The following is a 26,764-nucleotide window of genomic DNA, read 5'->3' on the forward strand; positions in this document are numbered from 1 at the left end:
CAAGATTTCCCTAGTATGGCAGATCTACAGTAATCACTGAAAAGCAGCAAATCTTCCATATCATAATCCGTAATCCTGTCCAACTATTTTTATCCACGATAGCTGGATTAAAAGATGGTGCAGGTATGTCTACCTACCCACACCTTAATTTGCCCGATGGACATACCCATAAGAAGACATGCAATGTATATACCTTGATTTTTTTTTTTTTTTACATAGCATACCGATAGTAGTATATATGTCATATTAGTCTATCTGGTATTGAGAAATACATAGGTGGAAGCAATTACATTCCTGCATGGTTTTTGCTACTGTAGTCACTTTGCTATCCAGCATTTCAGTTCACGCTCCCAACTTTTCAAATGTAGTCTCCAGGACAGGAGTTGAGTTAGCAGTAATATCTACTCTCTGCTTTCTTACTTTTGAAGCTGTTCTCTGTGAGGAAATTTCATTCCCTCCCGCCCCCCCCCCCCCCATCCCCCAGTAAGTCAGCCAAGGTCATCTTCCCCTTGCCTTTTTGATGCTTTCTATATTCTTTTATTTTATTGGCACGAGAGAGAGAGAGAGAGAGAGAGAGAGAGAGGTGAGAGAGCATGCACCAGCAGAATTTTTTTGTGGGGCTTTTGCTGCAAAACTGGAAGATAAGTAGGCGCTCACAGCAACCTCTGCTACTGCTCTGATCATCATCACCATCACCACTAGGGCCCATTATATAGAACTTTTCTATAAGAAAAAAAGTTTCTCTTTCTTTCTTCCTTCCCTCAACCCAAAGCTAAAACTTCACCCTGTACAAAATAAGGAAAGTTGGCAGCTATCTAAACAGAGTTTACAGAGGTCACCTTTATAGCTGACTGTTCCAGGTTATCTTCAAAGGAAAATTCAAAACAATAAATCTTGTATAGATTTCAACAAGAGATTATTGGTTTTTTTGTTTGTTCTTTATTTTTAAGTAAGAGAATCACTTTATTTAAATTTAAATACATTTTTAGACAGGGACAATCAGTCCCCGTCCTTGTCAATTATTTCTCTAATTCACTAGTTCTCAAATTATTCCCTATTCCCATTTCTTAAAGCTGGGATCCCTCCCAGCCCTGATCTCACGCCTTCCCTGCCAAACATATCATGGCTGGCTACATGAGGAAGCAAAGGCATTAAGGAGAAAAGCTGGAAGCAGATCCATAGACCACAACTTGACACTCACTGCCCTGGTTTTTGTACAGTTCTTAGGGGTGAAGTTTGGATGCAAAATGTTTGTCCTTGAGCCTCAACAATAAAATGATCCTCTCACCTGAGATTTCTTTTTGTGAATGTGAATATCCCCTCCATCTGAGCGAGTGCACACAGCACAGGTGACCACGTAGTCCAGCTGAAACAAAAGACGGAGTGGGGATGGGGGAACAGATGTTCAGAGCCACGTATATCAGTACACAAAACAGAAAACATTCTAAAGTCATGGTTTTCATCTAGCTATCTCGCTTCAAAGAAAAACATTTTTGCATTCCAATTTCCTTTCTGCCCCAGCTCACCGAATACACTGAAATTCCTGCTCTTTTATTTATAGTCAGGACACACTTATTCTCACCATTACTTAAATATCTAATAGCTCTGAAAAGACCCTTGCTATGGAGTACACTCGACTCTGGATGTGGGTGTGGGAATCCCTCTAGCACTTTATTCAGATATAAGGTTAAGGGTTAGCTGGAGGAATAGGTGTACCACATGTAGTATTTAGTTTAAGAGCGAAATGGATGAAATGGCCTCCCTAGGCATGGAAAAAATGGAAATGTTAATGAAAAAGGGCAATACTGAGGAAATATCCACAGCGATAAAGTACCCTTCCATGTAATCTGAGAAAGCTTGCAGATACATTTCCCAGTTGTGATGATAATCTCAGAATTCTGGTTTGCAGTGAAATGGTTCTACTGTATTCTGCATCAAAAATAAATGGTGAAAATTGCTCTCTGAGAATCACCTTTGGAATTAGTCTTTTAGGTGGAGAAAGAAAAATGAAAATGAGATCATAAGAAAATATTATATGGATCTGGAATGTTTTTAATAAAAATAAACAGCCTCCCAAAGTTCCAATATAATGTGTACTAACTATGCAATCAACCTGTACTACTTTCGGTTGTCTCCAAATGAGAAATGGCATACTAAACTCCTGATGCAGTAGCTGCTGGCAACTCAGTGAAATGCAGTGATGCTACTGGCAGGAGGTCCGAACACTTTCTTAGTTGCATTAACATTTCAAATCTTAATGAAGATGTTGCTTTTTTAAATAGTCTTATCTGCTCTAACAAAACACAGAACTTGATGAAGCTCACCCATTTTTTCTATTTTATAACAAAACTCAGCATAGATTCATTGGACATTGGTGGATTTATGGACTTTAGGTGGGAATCACGTAGTTACCGAAATCTAAACAAAACATGACGACTTCATCTGTTCCTGTATGTTCACTCAGACCCAAAGAGACTAAATAAAACACATGGGTTTTTTTTTTTTCCTTCCTTGAATTGCTCAAAAACCTCAAGCTACATTATAGACCAGAGATGGTTTTAAAACCCTTATAACCATGAATAGTGTGAGAGACTAAAGTGAGCATCAGAAGAGGAAGAAGTTCTTGTCACCTTCTGCAGGATAAGGTTCAGATAGACACTCTCCTCCCAATCAATGTCTGGGTCCCCCAGGCCGGGAAGCTTCTTAGAATCCCTACGGTAAACTTCAACTTCAACCTGCTGATAGAAAACAAGACATCCTGGGTAAACATGATATACGAACACTCACGCGTGTGCACATACCTGCACTGTATTCTGCACCTCCACTTTGGAATTTGCTGCTCTGTGTGTCTGCCAGAGCCTGGATTTGTTGACCCTCAGATCACCATGCAATGCCATCTCTTCTTGCAAGCTTTTTCTGGGGTTGCAGGTAAGGGATGAATGTGGACTAGGGAATGTGGGAAGATAGTAGTTGCCTGCACTACCAGGGGACTGGTCTAGATAACCCAGGAGATACTTCAAAGTCCTATGTTCTAATGTTTTTATAGTTCAGAGAATTTGGAAGGGATTTTAGTTTTAGACATTGGTCTAATTTATTGATTGCACAAGTAAAGATTGTGCGTGTGCCTAGAACTTTGGCTAGTCATATTTTAACCAAACACATAAATAAGATTCACATAAAAGGGATAGGATAATGGCACTGCATAAGTGAAATGTGACAACAGATTAATGAATAATGTAATCTAAGTGGTTGTTGTTTGGAATGATGGGGGCAGTAGCAGTGATCCTAAATTAAAGGCATTTGACAGGGTAGAAAAACTTTAATTCCAACAGATTTGAAAGTGCTTTGTAAGGAATCACTTCACCCACTAGTGAAACACCTTTGGGGTGCACTGTAGCAGCTCTGTAAAGAGCACATAGCAATTTTGCATAGAAGTTTAGGATGGGAAGCAAAGAGGAATACTGTATGTATTTCAAATCACAGTGGGAATTTAGGCAAAATATAATCACACTAACTAGAATTTGACCAGCATACACCTTTATTCATGCAAAAAGTGCTAGGGAATCTTTACTGACCATATTACTTGCAATTTGATTTTTCATCTCACCCGAAGAGAGATGATGCCGTACTGGAGATTCTATCATCATTTGGGGCAGAGTTTTGGTACTGACTCTGGAAAAAACAAAATGTATCTACTACATCACTAACATTACTTCCTATAGCCCTTAGGTTTTCCTTACAGGTTTCCCACCAAGTACTGACTCTGCTTACCTTTAGGGATCTGAACTCAAACAAAAAATAAAACCCATAGCAACGAAACTATGGATGACGACAATAATAAAAATGGCAGAGATACGAAGATTAAAACCTGAATAGTGCACATGTATTTATAAAATAAATGCTATATTGGGCACAGTACCGATATATTGAATTTGCAGTGCAGTTGGATCTATTAAATGATATATAATAAAAAAAAATCTGATGGGGAACATGATCAATAGACTTAGATAGACACAATATCTCCAAAGAAGCTATTCAGGTCTTTTATGTAAATGTTTTTTTATTTTTGCAAGCTATCATTTGACAAAACACCAGAATAGCTGAAAAGAATCTGTTTCTTACTACAAAAGGGTAAGTGCCCAGAAAATGCCAGACAATACGTTACAGCTCTGAAGAAGCATCCACTCATGCGCCTTTATTTTGTTTCCATTGGGACAAGTGGAAAGCAACTGAGGTTTTTAAAAGAACAAAATACAAAAAAGAAAAAGCCCAAATTGGAGAGTAAAACCACATGAAATATGATCCAGCACTATGTTAATTCTAAACATAATTCAAATCTTCTGAAGAGAACAATCCTAGAATAAAGGCTGACATGTACAGAAGAAAGGAAATGAGGCAGCACAGTCTTTCAGAGTGGGCAGCAAAAATCAAAACCAAGATACCCTGAGGTTTGAAAGAACAATTTTATGTTACTAAAATAAAATACATTATTCTGTAAATGACCTTCCACAGGAGATACATTTCAGAATACTTTATAGAATTAAATAGTGCCAGACCGTAAACCATACATGGTATAAACACGGTGAATTTGGAACAGTCTTTGGTGAATATATTAAAGTATTCAGTCATAAGGCTGATAACAAAAGAAAATGAAACCAAAAGAGATGCAAAAGGGTAAAGGTAATTTTTCTCCAGGGGAAGATTTCCAAAGAGAAGGAGAAAGACTCAGGCCTGGTCTACACTAGTGGCTTATGTCAAATTTAAGTTCCTTAATTCAAATTAATTACTCCCACGTCTACACTTGCGCATTGTTAATTCGAATTAAGGAGTCTTTAAAATCGAATTAATAAAACCACCTCTGCAAGTGGCATAGTGCCTAATTCGAATTAGTGTCAGTGTAGACACAATTGGTCTTAATTCGAATTAATTGACCTCTGGAAGCTATCCCATAATGCCCCATTTCAAAGTCCCTTCCCCTCAAGCAGCCCCAGGAAAATTTGAATCTTCATTTCCTGTGTTTGCTGCCAGCGTGGAGAGAGCCTTCCCACTGTTCTCATCATGGCTATTGCAAAGCCTAAACTTTCTCCAGCATGGAGTCGAGCTGAGGTCTTAGGAGTTATTCCTGACCCCCAAGCAGTCCACCAGCACACAGGACAGCACAAATGATCCCATGGAAGGCACATCTGGTGAGTTTTCTTTCTTTTTAGCATTTCTGTCCTTGCACATTGTTGGGGGGGGGGGGGGGGGGGGAAGGTGAAGGGGATCTCATGCGTTTTATTGACTGCCATGGGTGCTTATGCAGGGCTCAATGTTTGTTTAGAATCATAGAATCATAGAATATTAGAGTTGGAAGGGACCTCAGGAGGTCATCTAGTCCAACCCCCTGCTCAAAGCAGGACTAACCTCTGCTATATCATCCCAACCAGGGCTTTGTCAAGCCGCAGCTTAAAAACCTCTAAGGATGGAGATTCCACCACCTCCCTAGGTAACCCATTCCAGTGCTTCACCACCCTCCTAGTAAAAAACTTTTTCCTAATGTCCAACCTAGACCTCCCTCCCTGCAACTTGAGACCGTTGCTCCTTGTTCTGTCATCTGCCACCACCGAGAACAGCCTAGCCCCATCCTCCCTAGAACCCCCTTTCAGGTAGTTAAAGGCCGCTATCAAATCCCCCCTCACTCTTCTCTTTTGCAGACTAAACAAGCCCAGTTCCCTCAGCCTCTCCTCATAAGTCCTGTGCTCCAGCCCCCTAATCATTTTTGTTGCCCTCCGCTGGACTCTCTCCAACTTGTCCACATCCTTTTTGTATTGGGGGGCCCAAAACTGGACACAATATTCTAAATGCGGCCTCACCAATGCCGAATAGAGGGGAATAATCACTTCCCGTGACCTGCTAGCAATGCCCCTCCTAATGCAGCCCAATATGCCATTGGCCTTCTTGCCAACCAGGGCACACTGCTGACTCATATCCAGCTTTTTATCCACTGTTACCCCCAGGTCCTTTTCTGCAGAGCTGCTGCCCAGCTCGTTGGTCCCCAGTCTATAGCTGTGCATGGGATTCTTTCTTCCTAAGTGGAGGACTCTGCACTTTTCTTTGTTGAACCTCATTAGATTTCTTTTGGCCCAATCCTCCAGTTTGTTTAGGTCACTCTGTTTTGCATGTTAAAAAACATTAGGTTTATCATCTGTTGATATCACATTGAAAATTTAATGTATGTAATCAGGGGAGGGCTGCCTCTTCCCTCACTGCACGGTAGGATTCTTCTCTGCAAGCAAGGCAGCCAGTATCCCACCCCACTCACCACGCAGTGAATGGGTTTAAAATCCAAGCTGCGATCACTCCCCTCCCCCCTCCCCCCAACACAAGCCCTTTGCAGTTCATCTCTTTAACGGCTTGAAAGATTTCACCACCCCCTCTCCCCGCGCGGTGAATGCGTTTTAAATGCCAGCAGTGAGAGGAAATTTTTTGCTACATTGTTTTAATGGCCAATCATGGAAATTGATACTTTAAGAGTTTATTCACAGTGCTACATATGGATACATTATATCATGCTTTCCATCAGTGAAATGGAAACATTTGTATCACTGTATTAATATGCTAACTGTGGCTCCCTTGTTATTTATCTTTCATTTAATTATACAGACACCTCGGCAGCGGACCCACCATTAAGAACTGCTGCTGACAAACTGTCTCAGATTGGGGGGATGGGGGGGAGGGCGGAAAGCAGAGGTGACATGTTTGCAGACCTCCTGAACGCCTCAGCAGCCGCACAGACAGAGCAAAGAGAGAGGTGGCTGACCTTGTCCCATAACATGGGACAAATGCAAGACAATGATCGCAGCACCACGCTGGAGATGCTGCAACTCATGCGGGACCAGTCACACGTTCTATGGCATCTCATAGACAGAGTCCCCCTGCAGCCCCTCAATAATGCTCCTCAACAGATGGCTATGCCGCCTTCCCCTTCCCCAGCCCCCAATAGGTCTCGGAGGAGGTTGTCCAGGAGGCATTACATGCTTAACTCCACTCCGGATGTGAGCAGAAAGCTGCAGCAGCAACGCTGAGTGCTAGCCAGCAAGCTACCACTCTACCCCTGGAGACTGTGAAAGAACCCCCTCCTCCTTCCCCCATTACTTGAATGTAAAGAAATAAAGGTTTGCTTCATTCCACAACGTTTCTTTATTAAATCATATGTAGGTTAGGAGGGACTTCTCGGGCACAGATATCGAATGGGCTTGGGTGGTGGGATTATAATTAAAGACAAACATACAGTGTGTGGGTTGGTGTAGGGAAAAATCAAAGGCAAGCAATATACAGGGGGTTTTGGGATGATCATTACAGACAAACAGCATACAGGTAGGGGGTTGGTTTGATGGAGGGAAAAATCAAAGGCAAGCAATATACAGGGTCATTGTTCTGCTGGATCTCTTGTATCACAGCATCCACAGAGGCATAGATCACTCTTCTTCGCATTCTTGCTTGAGTTCTAAAGTAATCCAGGATAAGCCGCGATGTATTTGTCATGGTCAAAATGAGAGCACAGGTCAGCTGGCTCCATGTTTCTGCAGCAATGGCGATCAGGGGGAGTTAAAAAAACAAAAACAAAAACAAAAACCAGTGCAAAAATCCTTTTCCTATTTGTTTGGGGGGGAGAGGGGGGTCGGGGAAGCAGTGCTGCATCCTGGGACGATGACACTCGTCCCAACAGCCTCTGTGGTTAGTTGCACTGTGGGATAGCGTCCCACACTGCACTGCTTTCTAATTCGAATTAAGGCTGGTCAGTGGGGACACAAAAAACCAGCAAAAACTCCATAGTGTGGACAGTCTGCAGCGCTTTCTATAAATCAGTTTCTGAAGGTCGAATTAAGCTAATTCAAATTAGCGCTGTAGTATAGACATAGCCTCAGAAAGATGTTTTTGATTGTAGGAGAGATACAGAAACTGGAACCAGAAGTGTCAAGAGTTTGGGAAGAACAGAAAAGGGGTAATTGCCATAGTAGACAGACCAGCCAGCTATCTAGTTGAATATGTTAGAGTGGCCAGTACTAATTAGATGCTTCAGAGGAAGGCGCAAGAATCACCATAAATTGACAATCATAGAACAGCCTGCATCATAGAGGAAGGTTTTTTTTCTAACACTTGACAGTTGGCTTATGTCCTGAAGCATGAGCATACTCTCATATGAATTTATCATCATTATAAAGCACATTTCAAAAATTATTCCAATAAATGGCTAATCCTTTTTTAAAAAGCATGCTAAACTCCTGGCCTCCAATATTTCTAGTGGCCGTGAGTTCCACAGGTTAATTGAGTTATGTAAAAAGAGACAGGAAGCTGCAACAAGAGGAAGAAAGGAAAGGAGTAAAACGCAAAGCAGTATTTTAATATATATCTACATCCAACATGAAACTAAGGGTGGTTGCACCTTTGAACACTCAAGGTTCCAAGTTGGATACATTCTACAAGCATGGAAGTAGCTGGAGAATTTGAGAAACTTCCCCTCAGGGAAAATGGAAAGGGAGTGTCCACCTGACTCAAGGAATGAAGCAATGAGATCACAGTGGGCTGATGGTGCAGGGGAAGACAGACCAACCAGTACAGGTTCCTGTAAGACATCAGGTTAGTTGACTGTCCCATGCATAGTTTCCAAACCCACAAAGCTCCATTCTTACACAGCGCCATAGAGCAGAACGTAATTGTTCTATCTTCGAGGGATTGCTCATATCCATTCCCATTTAGGTGTGTGCGCGCTCCGTGCACAGTTTCCCGGAACGTTTTTGCCCTTAGCAGGCCCGGTAGGGTCGGCTCAGGCGCCCCCTGGAGTCCCGCGCCCATGTCGCGGTACATAGGGCACTGCCGACCCCACCGGCCCCCAGTTCCTTCTTTCCGCCCGTTGATGGTTGCTGGAACATTGCCTCTTGCTTGCAAGTCGCAAACCCTTAGCTCCTTTGCTCTTCAAAAACGAGAACTGTTAGTAGATACTCATAAAAGCCCTCAGGGGTTCTTTCTCTCCGTGTTGGGTCATGCCTGGCTCAACCGGATTCAAACCGTGCACCGAGTGTGCCAAGCTGGTCCCTGTGAGTGACCCTCACTCACGCTGCCTCCGATGCCTCGGGGAGCAGCACCGCAGGGACAAGTGTAAGATCTGTAAGGCCTTCAAGCCGCGGACCCAGAAGGAGAGAGAGGCGCGGCTGAAGGCGATTTTGATCGAGTCCGCTCTACGCCCGGACCCCGTACCGGCGCGGTCATCTGCGGCACCGAGCGTCTTCTCGGTGCGGAGATCTCCGTCGGCACCGACTTCGTCATCCAAGGGGCTGGCACCGAAGCGCCGCAAGGAGACAGCGCACCGGGACTCCTCCACACCGCCGCCCCGGCACCAGGGGAGTCCGGAGATGCCCCAGCCACGTGCCGTTGAGAGTACTCCGGCACCGGCATCTCCACGCAAGGAGCTCTCCCCGACTCCTCGGAGTGGGGCAGAACCCTTGCAAGGACCGTCAACGCCGGAGGCGTTCTCCGCAGCACGCGCCCTCATGGGCCTGCCCACGCCTCCGTCACACCCTCGGCCGAGGATGGGACCTGCGTCTCGGGGTAAGCCCGCAATGGGTGGACCCGGTGGGTGGCGGAGACAGGAGTCGAAGTCTCCCTCCAGACGGCCAAGGAGGGTTGAGAGTGCGGGCTCCCCTCCCAGCTCCGGCACTGAGTCAAGCTCCTCGACGCTGCGGCACCGTGGGAGGTCGAGGAGCTCACGGGGGACAACGACTCCGTCCTCCGTTGACAGCCTGGCTCGGCGCCGCAGCTTTCTGCACCGGTCTCGATCCCCGGCACCCAGTCCGGTGCGGATCCCGGTGTCTTCGGTGGCACTGCCAACATCATCGGCACCGCCGCCACCACCACCGCCGACTTCGGCCCCGCCAGCTGCATCATCGCCAACCACGGCACCGGCGTCCTCGGCACCGACACCCCCCGGAACCGACGCGCAGTCCATCCCGCGCTCGGTCCCGTTCCTCGGGTCAGCACCGATCCCGGTCCCGATCCTCTCGCCGGCACCGACAGCATCGCTCCCGATCACCAAAAGGGGGCAAACGCCGTCGTAAGTCATCAAGAGGGAGGAGACGCTCGGGCTCGAGCAGCTCCTCTTCCCGCCGGCACCACTCACGATGGCACCGACACTCATCGTCGTTGTCAAGTTCGCGGAGCCGTTCCCCCAAGCCCAGGAGCAAACGCCGTTCCAGTGGGTCCGGCTCCAGATCGCGGTACCGGGCAACTCACTCGGCACCGATGCCGGCTCCAGCTTGGCCCCAGGGACCTTGGCAGTGGCCTTATTGGGGCCCCTGGGGTACACAGGTGGGACAGGCAACGGCTTCGCTCAAGTCATCTGCGGCGCCGCCACCGCCTCCTCCAGTGTCACACGCAGGGAGGGATCATCCCTTGGACGAGGGATCCGATCCGGAGGAAGGCCCCTCCGCAGGGCACCTTCCTCAGTCCTCCTCCTCATCCCCCAATGATGTCACCTTCCGGGGTCATAAGGGCCCTTGGCCAGACTTTCGAGCTCACCAGGACATGCTTAAAAGAGTCGCTGGCAACCTGGATTTAGACCTGAAGGAGCTCTCTGAGGAGGAGGACCCCCTATTTGGAGCCTCAGGGATGGTAGGCCCATCTAGAGTAGCCCTCCCTATCCACGAGAGGGTGCTCAAGGTGGCCAAGTCCCTTTGGCAGATTCCAGCCTCGGTTCCTCCCACGGCCAAGGGAGCTGAAAAGAAGTACTCCATCCCTATGGAGGGGGTGGAGTACTTGTACATTCACTCAGCACCGTGCTCTCTGGTTGTCGATGCAGTCAACCAGAGAGAGCGACACGGGGGTCAATCCAACACCCCAAAGAATAAAGACGCTAAGAAACTGGACCTCTTCGGCCGCAAAGCCTATACAACGGCGTCTCTGCAGCGGAGGATCGCCAATCATCAGGTGCTCCTAGGGAGGTACAACCTCAACCTATGGTCCTCGCTGCAGAGGCTCGCCGAGGTCCTGCCGCAGGTCCTGCCCCAGGACAAGACCGCAGATTTCATGGCGGTGATAGAGGAAGGGGCTGCAGTGGCAAGAGCAGCCCTGAACTCCTCTAGCGACGCGGCGGACGCCGCTAGTCGGGCCATAGCATCGGCCATTACTATGAGGAGGGCCTTGTGGCTCCAGTCTTCGGGTCTGTCCCAGGAAGCCCAGCGTACCATCCAGGATCTTCCCTTTGATGGAGCCGGACTCTTCTTGGACAGAACTGATGACAAGCTGCACGCCCTCAAAGACTCGAGGGCCACGCTACGCTCCCTGGGGATTTACACCTCTCAGGCTGCAAGGCGTCAATCTCGCCCTCATGGCCAGCGGCAGCCTCAACTACCACCGAGGCAGCCCCCCAGACCTGCTCAACCCAGGATGGGTTGGGAAAGGTTTAGCGGCCCTAACCGCCGTAATCGTTCGGGGTCTTTGGCGGGGACCCGTGGCTCGAATAAGGGCCAGAATAATAAAAAGTCCTTTTGACATTGCGCAAGGGGGTGGTATTCTTACTTACCCCCTGCCTCTCGACTGACCCTTTGCCCACAGGTTGCGACCGTACTACGCCCACTGGCAAAGTGTCACTTCGGACCAATGGGTCCTTGGTATAGTCCGCGGGGGCTATGCACTACAGCTCACGGCCTTCCCCCCGGATTCCCCTCCTGTCCGGCCCCTCCCCAGGGACCGATCGCACGAGCAACTCCTCACTCAGGAAGTCTGCTCCCTCCTCCAGCTGGGGGCGGTGGAGGAAGTCCCTCCAAAGGAAAGGGGACAAGGGTTTTATTATCGGTACTACTTGGTCCCCAAGGCCAAGGGGGGGTCTGAGGCCCATTCTAGACCTCCGCTGTCTGAACAAGTTTATCAGACGCCTAAAGTTCCAGATGGTCTCCCTAGCCTCGATCATTTCTACCCTAGATCCAGGGGACTGGTATGCAGCCCTCGATCTCAAGGACGCATATTTCCATATTTCTATCCTCCCAGGACACAGAAGGTTCCTAAGATTCATGGTAGCTGGTGCCCACTACCAATTTACAGCCCTGCCTTTTGGTCTTTCGTCTGCCCCCAGGGTTTTTACAAAGTGTATGGCAGTGGTGGCAGCGCATCTGCGCCGCAAAGGAGTCCAAATATTCCCATACCTGGACAATTGGCTAATTCGGGGCAGGTCCTGGGTCCATGTCAGGAACAGCCTGGAACTCACGTGCGCAGCTTGCACTGACCTGGGTCTGCTCATCAACGAGCAGAAATCCATTCTCACCCCGGAGCAGTGCATAGAGTTCATTGGGGCCATGCTAGACGCCACCCAGGCCAGAGCCTTCCTCCCGAGACCCTGCTTCGAGGCAATGGCTGCCTTGATAGACGACCTTCACAGGTCCCCCATGATGACAGCCAGGCGATGCCTTCAGCTGTTGGGACACATGGTAGCCTGCACGTATGTGGTGCTGTTAGCTCGCCTCAGACTCAGGCCCCTTCAGAGGTGGCTAGCCTCTGTGTACACCCCAATCAGACATCCTCTCAACAGGATAGTCACTTTATCCCTCTCAGTACTGACTTCCCTGCTTTGGTGGAAGGATCTGAGGGAGGTGTTGAAGGGAGTTCCCTTGAGGGAGATGGTACCGTCGGTAACCTTGATCACCGACGCCTCCGATGTGGGGTGGGGAGCGCACATCACGGGCAACCTCAGTACCCAAGGGCGCTGGTCACCAAGCGAGATCTCCCTGCACATCAATGTCAGGGAACTCAGGGCAGTCCGCCTTGCTTGCAAGGTCTTCCTCCGGTTCCTCCGGGGCAGAGTGGTACAGGTCCTAACGGACAACACAGCAGCCATGTTCTACATGAACAGGCAAGGGGGAGCACACTCCTCGGCCCTGTGCCAGGAAGCCACATTGCTCTGGGAATTGGCGGTGAGGCACGACTTCCCCGGGAGGTGAGAGGCAGCTATATGGGTCAGGAACGACGAGGCAGACCGACTCAGCAGATCGTTCCTCCACTGGCACGATTGGTCTTTACACCAGAAAGTGGTGGATTTTGTCTTCCACAGGTGAGGGGTTCCCCATCTGGACCTGTTCGCATCGGCCTGGAACAGGAAATGTCCAAGGTTCTGCTCACTCCGAGGGCGCGAACTGGGCTCTGTTTCCGATGTGTTCCTGATAGAATGGACGGGGGCCCTCATGTATGCATTTCCCCCCGTCCCCTTACTATCCAGAGTCCTCTTGAAAATCAAGAGGGACAAGGCACACATCATACTGATCGCCCCAGCCTGGCCCAGACAGTACTGGTTCAGCATGTTGCTATACCTGTCCATAGCCACGCCCCTGCCACTCCTGAGGCGCCACGACCTGCTCTCCCAGGACCAGGGTCGCCTGCTCCACCCAGACCTGGACTCCCTCCACCTGACAGCGTGGAGACTCTGTAGCTAACAGAGGGAGAGAGGGCCTGCTCCATATCAGTGCAGCAGGTCTTACTTAACAGCAGGAAACCTTCCATCCAGTTGGTATACAGGGCCAAGTAGAAGCGGTTTACGTGTTGGGCTCAGTCCCCGGGCATCCTACCGAGCTCCTCGCCAATCCAGACGATTTTGGAATACCTCCTTCACCTGAAGTTGCAGGACTTAGCCCTGGCCTCTCTCAGGGTACACCTGGCGGCCATCTCGGCTTTCCACCAGTCGATGGAGGGCAGATCCCTGTTCTCACACCCCATGTCATCTAGGTTCCTTAAAGGGGTGGAGAGGCTATATCCCCAGGTCCGTGACCCGGTGCCTCCCTGGGATTTGAACCTGGTCCTCGCCATGCTGACAGGACCCCCCTTCGAGCCCTTGGTGACGTGCCCGTTGCTCTCATGGAAGGTGTCCTTCCTAGTGGCCATTACATCGGCCAGAAGGGTCTCTGAGATAAGGGCCTTAACCTCAGAGCCCCCCTATACGGTTTTTTACAAAGATAAGGTCCGACTGAGACCCCACCCGGCCTTCCTGCCGAAGGTGGTATCTCAGTTTCATTATAATCAGGATATTTTACTCCGTGTTTTTTCCCAAACCACATGGTTCGGAGGAGGAACGGAGATGGCACTCTTTGGATGTCAGACGAGCCTTGGCCTTCTACCTAGAGAGGACCAAGCCCTTCCGGGAATCGACGCAGCTATTTGTGGCAGTGGCGGACCAGATGAAAGGCTCACCTGTCTCCACCCAGTGCATCTCCACCTGGATCACCACCTGCATCAAGACCTGTTATGAGCAGGCAAAGGTACCGCTTCCAGGGGCTGTAACGGCGCACTCGACCAGGGCCCAGGCCTCATCGGCGGCCTTCCTGGGAAGAGTGCCCCTGCAGGACATCTGCAGAGCAGCGACCTGGTTGACGGTGCATACCTTTACGTCCCACTACGCCATCGTGCAGCAGGCGAGGGAGGACGCGGGGTTTGGCAGAGCTGTCCTGGCAAGGGCGGCACAATGTTAACTCCTACCCACCTCCAGCTATGGCTATCTAGTCACCTAAATGGGAATGGATATGAGCAATCACTCGAAGATAGAAAACAGGGTTACTTACCAGTAACTGTTGTTCTTCGAGATGTGTTGCTCATATCCATTCCGCACCCACCCTTCGTCCCCACTGTCAGAGTCAGCAGAAAGAAGGGACTGGGGGCCGGTGGAGTCGGCAGTGCCCTATGTATCGTGACATGGGCGCGGGACTCCAGGGGGCGCCTGAGCCGACCCTACCGGGCCTGCTAAGGGCAAAAAAGTTCCGGGAAACTGTGCACGGAGCGCGCACACACCTAAATGGGAATGGATATGAGCAACACATCTCGAAGAACAACAGTTACTGGTAAGTAACCCTGTTTTTCTCAGCAACAAAAGGTCAAATCTCATTTCACGAAAGTCACTAGGTGTTAATGTTTTTGATCGAAGTGTTGCAAGACACTTATGAAAAATTATTCAAGCTTTATAATATTTATATTCAATAACTATATTCACTGCACCTAAATTCTATTCTGTCTTCACATATTTCCTTCCCTTATCTTATAGAGGTGGAGAGGAAGAGAAAGGGGACTCTAATCAGCTCTGATACCTTTTCCAGTGTGCTCATTTATAAGATGATTTTGTGAACAGTCAAACACAGTTGAAGACACTGTATCACAGTGAATTACTGCCATGGTCATTTACTTTAGGAGCCAAAGACTCCAGTGTCACTATCTCCAAAAGTAAATGTATGTAGGGAAGTCAGATAACACTTATTGCCCAGCCAAAATTAACACTATGCAGAGCTCTAAGTTTGACCATGCAAGCAACCCAAAAATCACATGGGCAGAAGGACAAGCTCTACCCAAAAGCAGAAAAAGCAAACGCATAAGCAAGAGCTGAGGAACATCCTTTAATCTGTGTAAGGAAAGATACAAGTGGACTCCTTGATGCTTTCTATTACGCAGCAGTAGTTAATCTCCAGCTGACATGTAGGGGGTTTATGCTTCTGCTCCTATTGACATTATTGGGCACCTCCAGAGAATTAGCAGGAGAAGGAACCAGCCCTAATGGCACCTTTGTGGTGATTAGAGTAAGAGACATATTCTAAAAGTGCCTAATGATTTTGGGTGCCTTGATTTTTGACTGCCCAACTCGAGACATTTTAACAGGGGCCTGATTTGAACAAAGCGATGAGGCTGGTCCAACTGGTGACCCATGGGCCAAATCCAGCCCACGAGATGATTCCATCCAGCCCCCAAATCTGTCTGCTCCCATAGCAAACCTGCTCTATAAAAAGTGTATGCCACACTGAGTGACCCAGCAAGCACTGTACGTGCAAAATCATATTGCATGGAGGATGCCATTTTATTTCTGTATGTGGCCCACAGAGGTGCCACACAACTACCTATTGTGGAGACAAAATCACATAGCGGTGTCTGCAGCACCACGTGCACCGCCCCCCCACGCGGATAAAGAGGCAGCCTAGGGAGGGTTGACTCAGCAGCACGAGCCGCACGTACCTGTCTCCTTATAAGGAAATGAAGCGACCTCACCTGCTGGTGTGTGGTCAAGAACTGCCCGGGAAAATTGTAATCACCTGGTTGGCTGGTCCATACCTGCCTGGGAAATCAGGAGCACCTGGTTGGCTAAACTCCAAGCCATGAAATTAGAAGGTCATGCAGAAAATAGCAACCAATGGGGCTTAGCCTCTGCTGACCACGGGAAACTATAAAAGTTCAAGCCCAGGTAGCAGAAGGCAGAGAGGAATTGAATCTACTTGGCACCCCGCGTATCTCCTGGTCATGTCGGTTCGGCGGACTGATGCATCTTCCCCAGCCCACTTCGCTGTGAACTGATCACTCACAGTGGCTCTCTCCCGTCTGCAGTATCTAAAGCAAACGGCAACTGAATTTGGCCAACATGGTATACCTGTATATAATGTTTGAGAGTATGGATTAACTGTTTTCTGTTGTGTTTGTCTTGTAACTTCTTTGGGCAACTCCAAAACTGGGCACCCTAGTGTCACACGCTGGCAGCCATCCGTTGATCCAGAGAGATCACGAAACGCTAAAGTCTTGGGTGGCACATTTTGTCCTTTCGCGCACGGAGTTCTCCTGCCCTTTGCTATCACTGTTTGCTGTGCAACTGTTTATTATAGAAATAGAATTGTTTATTTTAAGGATAGAATTGTTTATTGTAAAATAAAGGGTTTATTGGTTTAGCAAACCCCTAGAATCATCACTGTCTCTCCGACCCCCCGTATCCCAAACCGAACCTATCTGAGACTTTTTCTCTCCGCTTCCACACCTATGTCTATATGCCCAGGTCTATGTCTATAGGCCTATGTCACTGAAAAGGTAGAACCATTCTCCTAGCTCATCAATGTGTCTCAATTTGGGCACCCAAAATCACTAGGCACATCTGGAAATCTTGGCCATTCTCTTATAACCACCTTATGAATTTTATACATTTGTCTCTCTTTTTATTTTTTTGTTTCCAAAATCTACTTTAAAAAAATAACAGTAGAAATGAAACCATGAGACTTCTTGAAGTAAAGCAAAGCACTAAATGGGGGCTGGCCTAAGGAAAGCAGCAGTCCCTTGGGGCCCTGTATCCATTGCAAGTTCTGTGGCTCAGGAACTAATCCTAGCTCTCTGTGCAACGGAGGACTGAAAGGTGAGAAAACGATAGTAGTAACTGAAAGAAGTCACCAAAGAACGGGTGCTTGATACTTCATGTGAGATACATAATTCAACAGACGCAGTCCAGTTCCTTTTGGACAAATAAAACACATTAACACTTCACCCCCAATGCTGGCAGTCCTGAGAAGTCAAGGATGCAAGAACAACTAGTGTTGTTCCCATTCAAGTCATATACAAAATGAGTGCATTTAAGGAAAAAAAAAAAAAAAAAAAGGAGTATCTAACTAAAATGACCTTTTGGTGTAGAGAGTTAAACATCCTCACACCCAAGCTTCTGCAGCTTAGTAGATGCAAACCACTATTGTTTAAAATAACAAAAACCATAAGGGATCTAAGCTCCTTGGCACATTGTCCTTTAAGACTGACCCATTGACTAAAAGGGGTCCAAAATCAACGTTAGAAGGTCCTTAATGGATTATGTGCAAGTTTACTCATTCGTCTTCTTGGCTTTGCCATGAAAAAGCTATAAAATGTCAAAAAAAAAAACAAAAAAACCAAAAGCAAAAACCCTATCACTTTGTCTAGTCAGCAAATATGAAGAAGGCAAGAGTCAACAAAAGAAAGTGAACAGTATGGTAGAATTCAAATCCACTTCAAAATTAGCATAACGGATCTTAATTTCCATCCCAAGTACAAAAGAATCAATGTAAAGACCCAACAGTGACTGTTTGTATTTTTAAAGTGAGAGTTTAGCACTGTGCAAACGGGACTAGGGATTGACAGCATGGGAAACCAAAGGCTGACATTTGATTCACCGACATAACTAACCTCTATGCACTGAGAAATATCAATAAGCACTGGGATTGCTGCCAAAACCTCTCCAGGCCCTATTATGTTATAAAACTACTACATGGATTTGTGCACGTTGCTAACGCTCTCAAATCTTATTGCAAGTCACATGATATTTGGGGTTTTTCTTCAAGCCATAGTTCCCGGAGACATGTAAATACATGAGAATCTCAGCTTTCATTTTAAAAATAAAAAAATGTGTGAATAGCCCTCATGGTTGTAGAGAAAAGCCAAAAAATATGACCTGAAGGCTCACAAACCAGAAGGCAAACAAGAACCCCAAGTTTATTTATTTTTTAAAGTCAATCCCAAGATTTTAGAAAATTGAGTTTTGCAATACCATGATGGATGGTGAGAATATTCTTCAAAATATTCTTCAACTTTTGGACCCTGTTGGATTTTCGCTAGTACATGAGTCTTCCTAAGAACTAGACCTTGGTTCTACTTCAAGCTCTGATATGGACTTGCTGGACAATCCCAGAGGGCTCATCTACACAGGGACACTTAGAGTCACGTTGACAAGGCCTGATTAACTACGGACCATCAGAAAACAGCTGGAGGGAGAAGACAGTGGGGCGAGAAAGATATTCTACAGGATGTAGTTAGCTGCTGGTATTCAGAAAAAGCTCAGCACATCAGATTCTGGTTTTCTTTGAAGACTCTAGGGGGATTGCAGGTCTCTCGAAAGGTTGCATCATCTCTTGCTTTACTGGATCACATCCAAAACCAAAAAAAACCATTATGAGAGAGAGATGAGGCAAAGCTAACTCACTAAAATGTGCTTGCAAGTTCAACTGCTAAAATGTCATCCCAGTCTACAAAGTGAAACATAAGCATCCAGATAAGTATTTGATTTTTAAGTTTTTTTGGTTAAAGGCTTTTTTGTTGATACAACCACAGAAATTGATGGAATATATATAATTAATGTAGTCCATCTCCCCGCCAAATCAGAATTATTCCCTATTGTAAATTTACTAGTGTGATTTGTCCAGACTAGTTTTTAAAACGTCCCAGCCAATACACTATCACCATTTCCACTATTCCACAGCCTAATCACATAAGGAAGATTTCCTTATAGTCATCCAAAATGTTCCCTTTATTAATTTTCCCTATTACTAACAGTTACACCTTCACATACTATCCTACATAGTTCTGATTTATCTATTCTTTTTTCAAAAGAAACTGTTCAAGTATTCGAGAATTTATGTCCTGCCTCCACATCTTAGTTGTTACTTTGCCAAACCAGACACATTTCATTCTTTTCACCCTTCCTTGTATGTTAACCTCTCCAGTCACTTGTATTCTTCTCCAAACATCCTTCCATTTTATCAGTTTCTTTCTAGGAGTGAGGTATCCATAGATCAATGCTATATTTCAGATGCAGTCACTCCATTGCTGTATACAGAAAGTATTCTGCTCAACACGGTGATGCTTCTACGCACGTAGCCAAAAGTTGTTTTGGTCTCATATACCATTTGATGGCAATGCAGCCAACATTTTCAAACTTGGATGGCCCAAATTATACCCCCTACGTCCACAGGTAGGCACCCAAATAAATGGCCTGATTTGTGCTGAGCCCACAATACAAGATACAAAAGGCTGTTGACCTACATTGTCCATTTAAAACTTTAAAACTGAAAACTCCTAGATTTAGGATTTTACTATCAATTTTTGTTACAATTACTTTTTTGACGGGTATGGGGGGAGGGAAGAGATAAGGACACTCATTATACCCTCCAATGTGAGAAGTCTTTTTAGCTGAGTGCACAGCATTATTGTGCTTCACAAAACTTAGGCCCCAATCCTGCAATGCACTTAAATATGTGCTTAGCTTTAAGCACATGTGCAATCAGTGCTTAAAGTGTGTGTGTGTGTGGTGTGGGGGAGGTCTATCAATCTGGGAGCAGCAGCTTTGCTAAGACAGTGCTTAAAATGCATCTGTCAATGACCACACCAATTTTTTTCCCTCTGGGTCTGTGACCCCTTGTGACTCATCCCACCCTACTCCTACACACACATTTTAAACACTACGTGCAGACCCTTCGAAGTCAATATGCTTTGCTGACCTAGGATCTTAAAAAGCATCCCTTTTCCATTAAGTAGCTTCCCATGCAACAGTGCCACTGCATGAATCAGCAACCAGTCAAAAAGTAGTGAGCTGTTTCACAGACTGTAGGCAAACACACACACAGATCCATAAACACAGCAATGGAAGCAATTGTTCTCCAGGACACATCATGCCTTCACCGCACTAGCAGTTCTGCACAATTAATATTCAGTCTATGTGGTACTTACTGCTTTTGTATCAAATTCAGGAATAATCAATGCACATTATCTTTTACACACCATGATGTGTTCAGCTATAAATCAGGACTATGAAGTAACGTTATAGATTCCAGACTGGTAAAATATCACAGAGCCAGATATTTCATTTACAGGAACAAAAGAAAGACATCTTAAAAAAATTTATAGAGATATTTAAGTAAAACAGAAATGTGCTGTTAAATGCTGAAAGGACAGATCAGGCACTGCTAAATATGCTTTATGGATTAACTAGAGTAGTCTGCACTCCAAACCTGAGCAGAACATTACATGCCCTTTGCAATTGTCCCTAACTCCTTTGTTTTCTTATATTTTTCTACATATTTCTTGTAAGCAACCTGAAAAACACACTGCTTGAATTTATTCTCAAAACCAATTTTGCCCAAATATTTTAATGGATCATCACACCTAGGCAGGCCATTTGTCCTGTTTTGAGCCAGAACATCCTGCTTTTCTAAGGTTTGTCCCCTATCAAGTACTGAGACAAAACCAAACATGGCAGACAGTATTGGACAGGGGATTCCATTTTGAAGAGCACCCCACCCTGCTGGCATGACCTTGCACACCCATACATGTGGGCTCATGCCAGCAGGGACAGGTTTATGCTGTTCCCGGAAGTACTGGAATGTCCAGTATTCTGGAGATGCATGAGTGGCCACTCTAATCCCAATGCTTTAATGACTAAGGATACCAATGCTATCGATCAGCTATACACATAAATTCAAGAGGCAACAGTCAAGCAAAGTCATAATAAGCACTTGGAACGTGTTAAAAAATAAATGGAGATAAACCGGCAATGTCTTCTAAGGGTTCATAGGTTGGTAATGTTTCTTCTGGAAACAGAGGAACAGATTTCTATTAGGCTGTAATGTATTTTTTATAATCATGTCTGAATTAGAATAGACTAGATTAGATAAACAGATTTATGTATGATTTCTCATCTGGATTTTCATTCAAAATGAGAAAAAGGATATTAGGTTGTTTGTATGAGTCACTCAGCCAGTAGACTCTCTCTCCCCATCTCATCTTTAAAACCTACAGAAGGCTTCATGCAAAGTGTGTAAATTAGCTGATATTATGGCAAATAGTTATTCTGGATTAGATGTCTTATTGTTGCATCTGACTCAGTATAAATAAAAATCATCAGGATTTAAAAAACACGGATTTAAAAAAAAAAATCTAAATGACTTACATTTAAGTCAGAATTTTGTTTACATGTTTTGAATTCTTTACTGTCTTCCTATTTTTTCCAATTAATTTCCTAATTGTTAGAAGAATTTCAGTTTTTACATAAAGATTTTTTCTACTAAGAAATTTCACACTTAAATGCTCATCTATGTGGAAAAAGACAAGTCCAGAGCTACATTAACACCCTTACTGTTAGAATAACACAAACTGAAAACACAAAGTTGATGAGCAAATCGCTCATGCTCTATTTGCAACCAATACCACCCTCAGATATATGGAGCTTTCACAAGTCAAGGAAGCAGAAGTCCTTTGACCAGGTAAGACTCCAGTCAGGGTCTGCAGTTTTCAGTCAATGGGACTTAAGCTACTGAATCACTTAGGAGCATTTGAAAATCCCAAACTTTTTGGTGTCTACATATGAGTCTAATTTTTGGTCCATGTCTGAAATAATTCATAATAACTTTAATGTACTGACCATTTACATAATTTTCATAGCCAACCCCAAAGCAATTTTGTTTTAAAATGACAAAAACTTTATGCCACTGAGAAAAAGGGTTTTAATTAAAAATAACAATTGCAGTGCAGGATGCATCTGTTACAGAGTGTTCAGCTATTAAACCAAGTGTAACAACTGCCTTTCATACACTATTAAGAAAGAATTGTGGTCTGGAAGACAAAGACATGCCTAAGACCACTCAGGATTTCTAATTACTTGGGCACAGGGGTTTTTGTTGATTGTTTTGGGGGTTGTGTATATGTGCACACATGAAGACACACACAGCCTGGACAAATTGGCTAAAAGAAGCTTGGGGAAGTAAGCAAAGACATGATCTGTTATTTTGGGTTCATTCTGTGTTCAGGGAAACAGGACATTGCACATTCTTTATAAACAAGTAAGTTTTCTTCAAAGGTGCTAGACTTCTCCATCATTTTCTCTTCCCAGTGGAAACAACCGACAGGGCCCCAAACTTTGACCAGGCTCTCAGGCCAAAAAGGGTAACAATACAATATTTAGGCACATGCTTAAATTTAACCACCAGTCATCTTACTGATGTCAATAGGACTATCCATGTTAGTAAAGCTAAGTACATGCTTAAGTGTTCGCGGGATCAGGGCTTTAATCTTTAATGGATGGGTTTTTTCACCTATAGCAGTTCTGTAAAATTCAAATGCCAGTAACTCCATCAGTAATGGCATTAAAAGCGAATGGAAGCATTTATAACTTGATTATAGATTTCAAAATAAAGTTGCGATAGCACAAATTTTCAAAATCATTTTGCAAAGCATCAAGCTGATTTAAATCTGATTTTTAACAAGTGATTTAATTGCCTTGATTTAGATCATTCTACCATGAGTTGAACAGTTTATCACATGACCTTCAGCAGGTATCAGGACTAAACAAGTAGCTAAATTGGGTTGGGCCAGCCTGAGCCCAGGTTAGAAGTCTTGTGTGACAATATGCAGAACCTTTGAGGTACCACCTGGGAGCTATGGAACTGCTGGGTACCGTTATCAACTATTTAACTTGGAATGAGCTCTCCACCAGACTTTAGCTGATGACACACAAGCAGCCTCTCTAGACCTTGTTATCACTCCACCCAACAGTAGGTGGCAAGGTGGCACCAACTTAGTTCAATGAACTCTTTCCCCAGCCATTTACAAACCAACAATAGTGAAGCCCCAACTGGCACCCCAGCCTAAGGCCCCAGGACTATACCATCTAACCTTGGTCAAAAAGCCTGACCAGTGAAGATTATTATCCAGAAGATTATCATCATTTCCCTCAAAGCAGAAGGAACATGCACCTGCTTTTGTTACTGAGCAGAATTTGCCTAAACACTTCACTCAAACACATTGGTTAAGATAAAACATTAAACAAATTTATTAACTAAGAAAAATAGCTTTTAAGTGATTATAAGTGGCAAATATAAAGAGATTAAAAGTAGTTACCAAATGAGATAAACATAAGATCACAGTCTAAATTCTCTACACTAACAAGATTTTGAATTAGCAATGTCTCACCCTTTTTAGCTGGTACAAACAGTTTCTTAAGCCTTGTCTACACTAGAAAAATAAGTCTACCTAACAAAGGTCAACTTACAGCCACCGCAATAATTACTGCTGTGGCTGATGTCCACACTACACTCCTTGGGTTGGTGGAGTGCATCCTCACCAGGAGCACTTTCACCAACCTAAGAGAGGGAGTGTAGGGAGCTGAAAGCCTGGTCTCTCAGCTCCCTGCCAGGAGACCCCCAGACTCCTGGTGAGCTCTCCACCCCGCCACCACTGCCACCATTTCCCATTCCCCACCAGGAGCCAGCCCCGGACTTCTCCCCTCCCCGTTCCAGTGGAATGGTGAAATTGACAAGAATGACAGCCCATATAAGGTGAACGTAGTATCTATACTGACACTGTGTTGCCCTAACTAGGTTGACATAAGCCCTACACCTCTTGTCGAGGTGTTTTTATTTTGTCGAAAAAAACAGGGCAGTTTTGTCGGCAAGGGAGGTGATGATTGCAGTGTGTACACCAGCACTGTTTTGTCAAAAAAAAAAATTTGACTTAATATTGATCGGGCCTTAAATGCAGTCTGGGAAACCTTCCCTGCCTGGGATTCCCCTTTCAGAGTCCTTTCATCTTTCAGATGATCCTTCAGGAGTGGAGCCAAAGTGATGATGTCACGCTCCCCCTCTTATAGCCTGTTTCAGTTTGCTAGAACAATCAAGCTTGTGACATTGACCTCGTTGGTCAATCAAGCCCCCTTGCGAACGTGCTTCCTACAGTGAAACCTTCACTGTGAACAATTCCTGTTAGTGGAATCTATTTTTGAATGGGTGAGAGAGAGCCATTAACGCTGTCTGGCCACTACATTGCCATGCCTGAAAGGCTGTTTTGTGGAGTTTCCTGCCTTGCAACACATTCTAATAGCATATTCAACAATGTTTCATAACTACATGTACAATGGTAGCACATACAATCTGAGAAGAGACTAATGTTCAGCAGATGAAAACTTTTAAAAGAATACACAAGGCATACTTTATATGTACAGAACATGCCAATTACATGACATTGGTGAATATGGGGTTTTGGGGTGTTTTCAGACAGGGTGTCACACCTTGTGAGGAGGTTTTGAGTGAGGAAATGTTTGAGAGGATTTATTCATGGATTCCCCTATATCATCCTCTGTGTGGTGAGATGAAAAGAGGATGTGAGAGACAGAAAAGCTAATAGGACCATGAGGACGTGTGTGGAGACACTGAATCCCTGCAATGGCTCTGGCCCTAGTGTCCTCCTTCTGACGCTGTCTGGATTAGGGGGACCATTTATGATATTATTTAACATCAATATTTCAAAATTACAATAATCCATACGAGATAGGCCACGTGGTACTGTTAGAAAGGTTATAATTTGCTAAATAAGATGATATTGTTTATGTGCATGTGTCATATTTGCTTTGGAAGTTATAGGTATGTTGGATGTATCTGTATTTCAACTTGTGCTGTGTGTCTGGGCAACACCCCAGACAGGATGGCAGCAGTAGCCTGCTGAATGGCCCATTAAGGAAACTCACAAGGACAATGGGCTCAGGGAGAGAAGCCAGGGCTACACCTGATGAGTATTCAGGACATGTAAGAACATGCCCTATGGACCGGGTATTCTCTCCGACTCAGACTTTTCCGCACCATGTGCCGAGGGCTTGTGTTTGAAACAAGCTACATGGCAATCCACATCCACTATAAATGGTAGCTGTACCACATCCATATTGTCTTTAGTCTTCAGCCACCTCTGGATCAACTCATCTACAATCAACTGAATCTGTGAAACAAAGGACTGAGAACCATCCATGTACTGGATGTACACCACAGGGACTATACAAGCTTGCAAATTACACAATTCTACTGAAAATATATGGACTTTCAAATCATTGGTATGTATCTCATTGCTTTAATCATTTAACATTTCTCTTATAATTTGTTTTTCTTTTCTTTTATAATAAACCTTCAGTTTTGGTTAGTAAAGGATTGGTTGGCAGCGTTATGTTTTGGGTGAGATCCAAACTCATATTGATCTGGTAATGTAGCTGACCCTTTGGGGTCAGGAGAACTTTTTGGTAAAGAGCAAAGAGTTTAATATCGTTGCTCTTTACTGGACCTAGTGGCTGATTGAGAGCCAAAGACTGAAATGCAGTAAAGGGCACTCTGTATATCTTATTGTAGCTTCTTGATAAGCAGTGTGAGGAATCAGAAGCACTGTTTGTGGCTGGTTGGGAAGTCTAACTTCAGTGTTACCTCCCAGCACCGAGAGAAAAAAAGCTCTCCTTTTGCAGCCTGCCCTGCCCTTGCAATTTTCCAGTGGTCTACCCTAGGCATGGATGGGTCACACTCCTCACCACACAGTAGCATGGGGCTGCATTGAGGCTGCTCTACTAGGAACTCCCCCTGCCTTAGCACATCACAAATAATATGCAATCATGCAAGACTATCATAATTCATACACACAAGGGGGCTGAATTAAGATTACACAAGCAAAATTAATTGCGGTATTTCCTAACTTTTGAGTGTTTGACTTTGCAACCTTAATAATGTTCCCAAAGTAAGTTTTGTGTGAATGTATAATTTTCTAGGTTTATAACAGAGCAAACAAATTGCACCACATGGCATCATACTGACACCCACATGTCATCAGCAGGGTGGGAAACTTTCGATCCAACACATCGATTTGTCACTTCAGCTAACAGAGAAATTGATTGCAGTAGTAGATTGTCATCCCCTGTGTAGAACAGCAATAGAGGGGGGATGAGAGACACTTTGCCATTGGATTTCATAGGTATTTGTTGACAGCAGAAGAAGAGAGAATCACCAATTTTGGGTTCCATTCCAGGCTCTGGAAGGATGCATGGTTTAATGGGCACAAACTCTTTTGCCTATTTCCCCCAAGCTTGACTCCCTCTGCCCCTTCCTCTCCAGCCTCTCTCTGTTTCAGTCTTGGCTCCTCATCCCAGTCCCATTCTCTTCACCTAGCCAGTCCCAGTTTCTACTCCTCAGGCTTCTCATCCCAGTCCCAGTCTCCCCCTTAGGACTCCCTGACCCAAGCCCAGTCTCCCCTCACCAGTCGCAGTCCCATTGCCCAATCATTCCGTTTACCCCCATCTCCAGGTCCTTCTCCTATTTGTCTTCCCTACTCAGGCTCCAGTTGACACCCACATCACCCACGTTCTCCATCCCCACTGGCTTCCAGTCCCTCCCCCAAGCTCTTTTCTCCAGTCTCTTGGTTC

General features: G+C 45.3%; 1 protein-coding gene across 6 annotated transcripts in view; it reads right to left on the bottom strand.

Moving 5' to 3' along the window:
- Nucleotides 1–26,764, bottom strand: part of KIAA0930 (KIAA0930 ortholog) — a 137,864-nt gene that overhangs the window by 18,680 nt on the left and 92,420 nt on the right. For 5 of the 6 annotated variants that reach the window (XM_067559359.1, XM_067559356.1, XM_067559357.1 and 2 more), the window contains 2 exons: nucleotides 2,631–2,738; nucleotides 1,289–1,366 (listed from right to left, as the gene is read on the bottom strand). In XM_067559359.1, the coding sequence (XP_067415460.1) occupies nucleotides 1,289–1,366; nucleotides 2,631–2,738 (186 nt within the window). The remainder of the gene's footprint in view (nucleotides 1–1,288; nucleotides 1,367–2,630; nucleotides 2,739–26,764) is intronic. The other variant, XM_067559358.1, reaches the window with a different exon arrangement.

The sequence above is a fragment of the Emydura macquarii genome, unplaced genomic scaffold (genome assembly GCF_026122565.2).
Source record: "Emydura macquarii macquarii isolate MOO-44397 ecotype Brisbane River unplaced genomic scaffold, CSIRO-AGI_Emac_v2 contig_2205, whole genome shotgun sequence".
NCBI lineage: Eukaryota > Metazoa > Chordata > Testudines > Chelidae > Emydura > Emydura macquarii.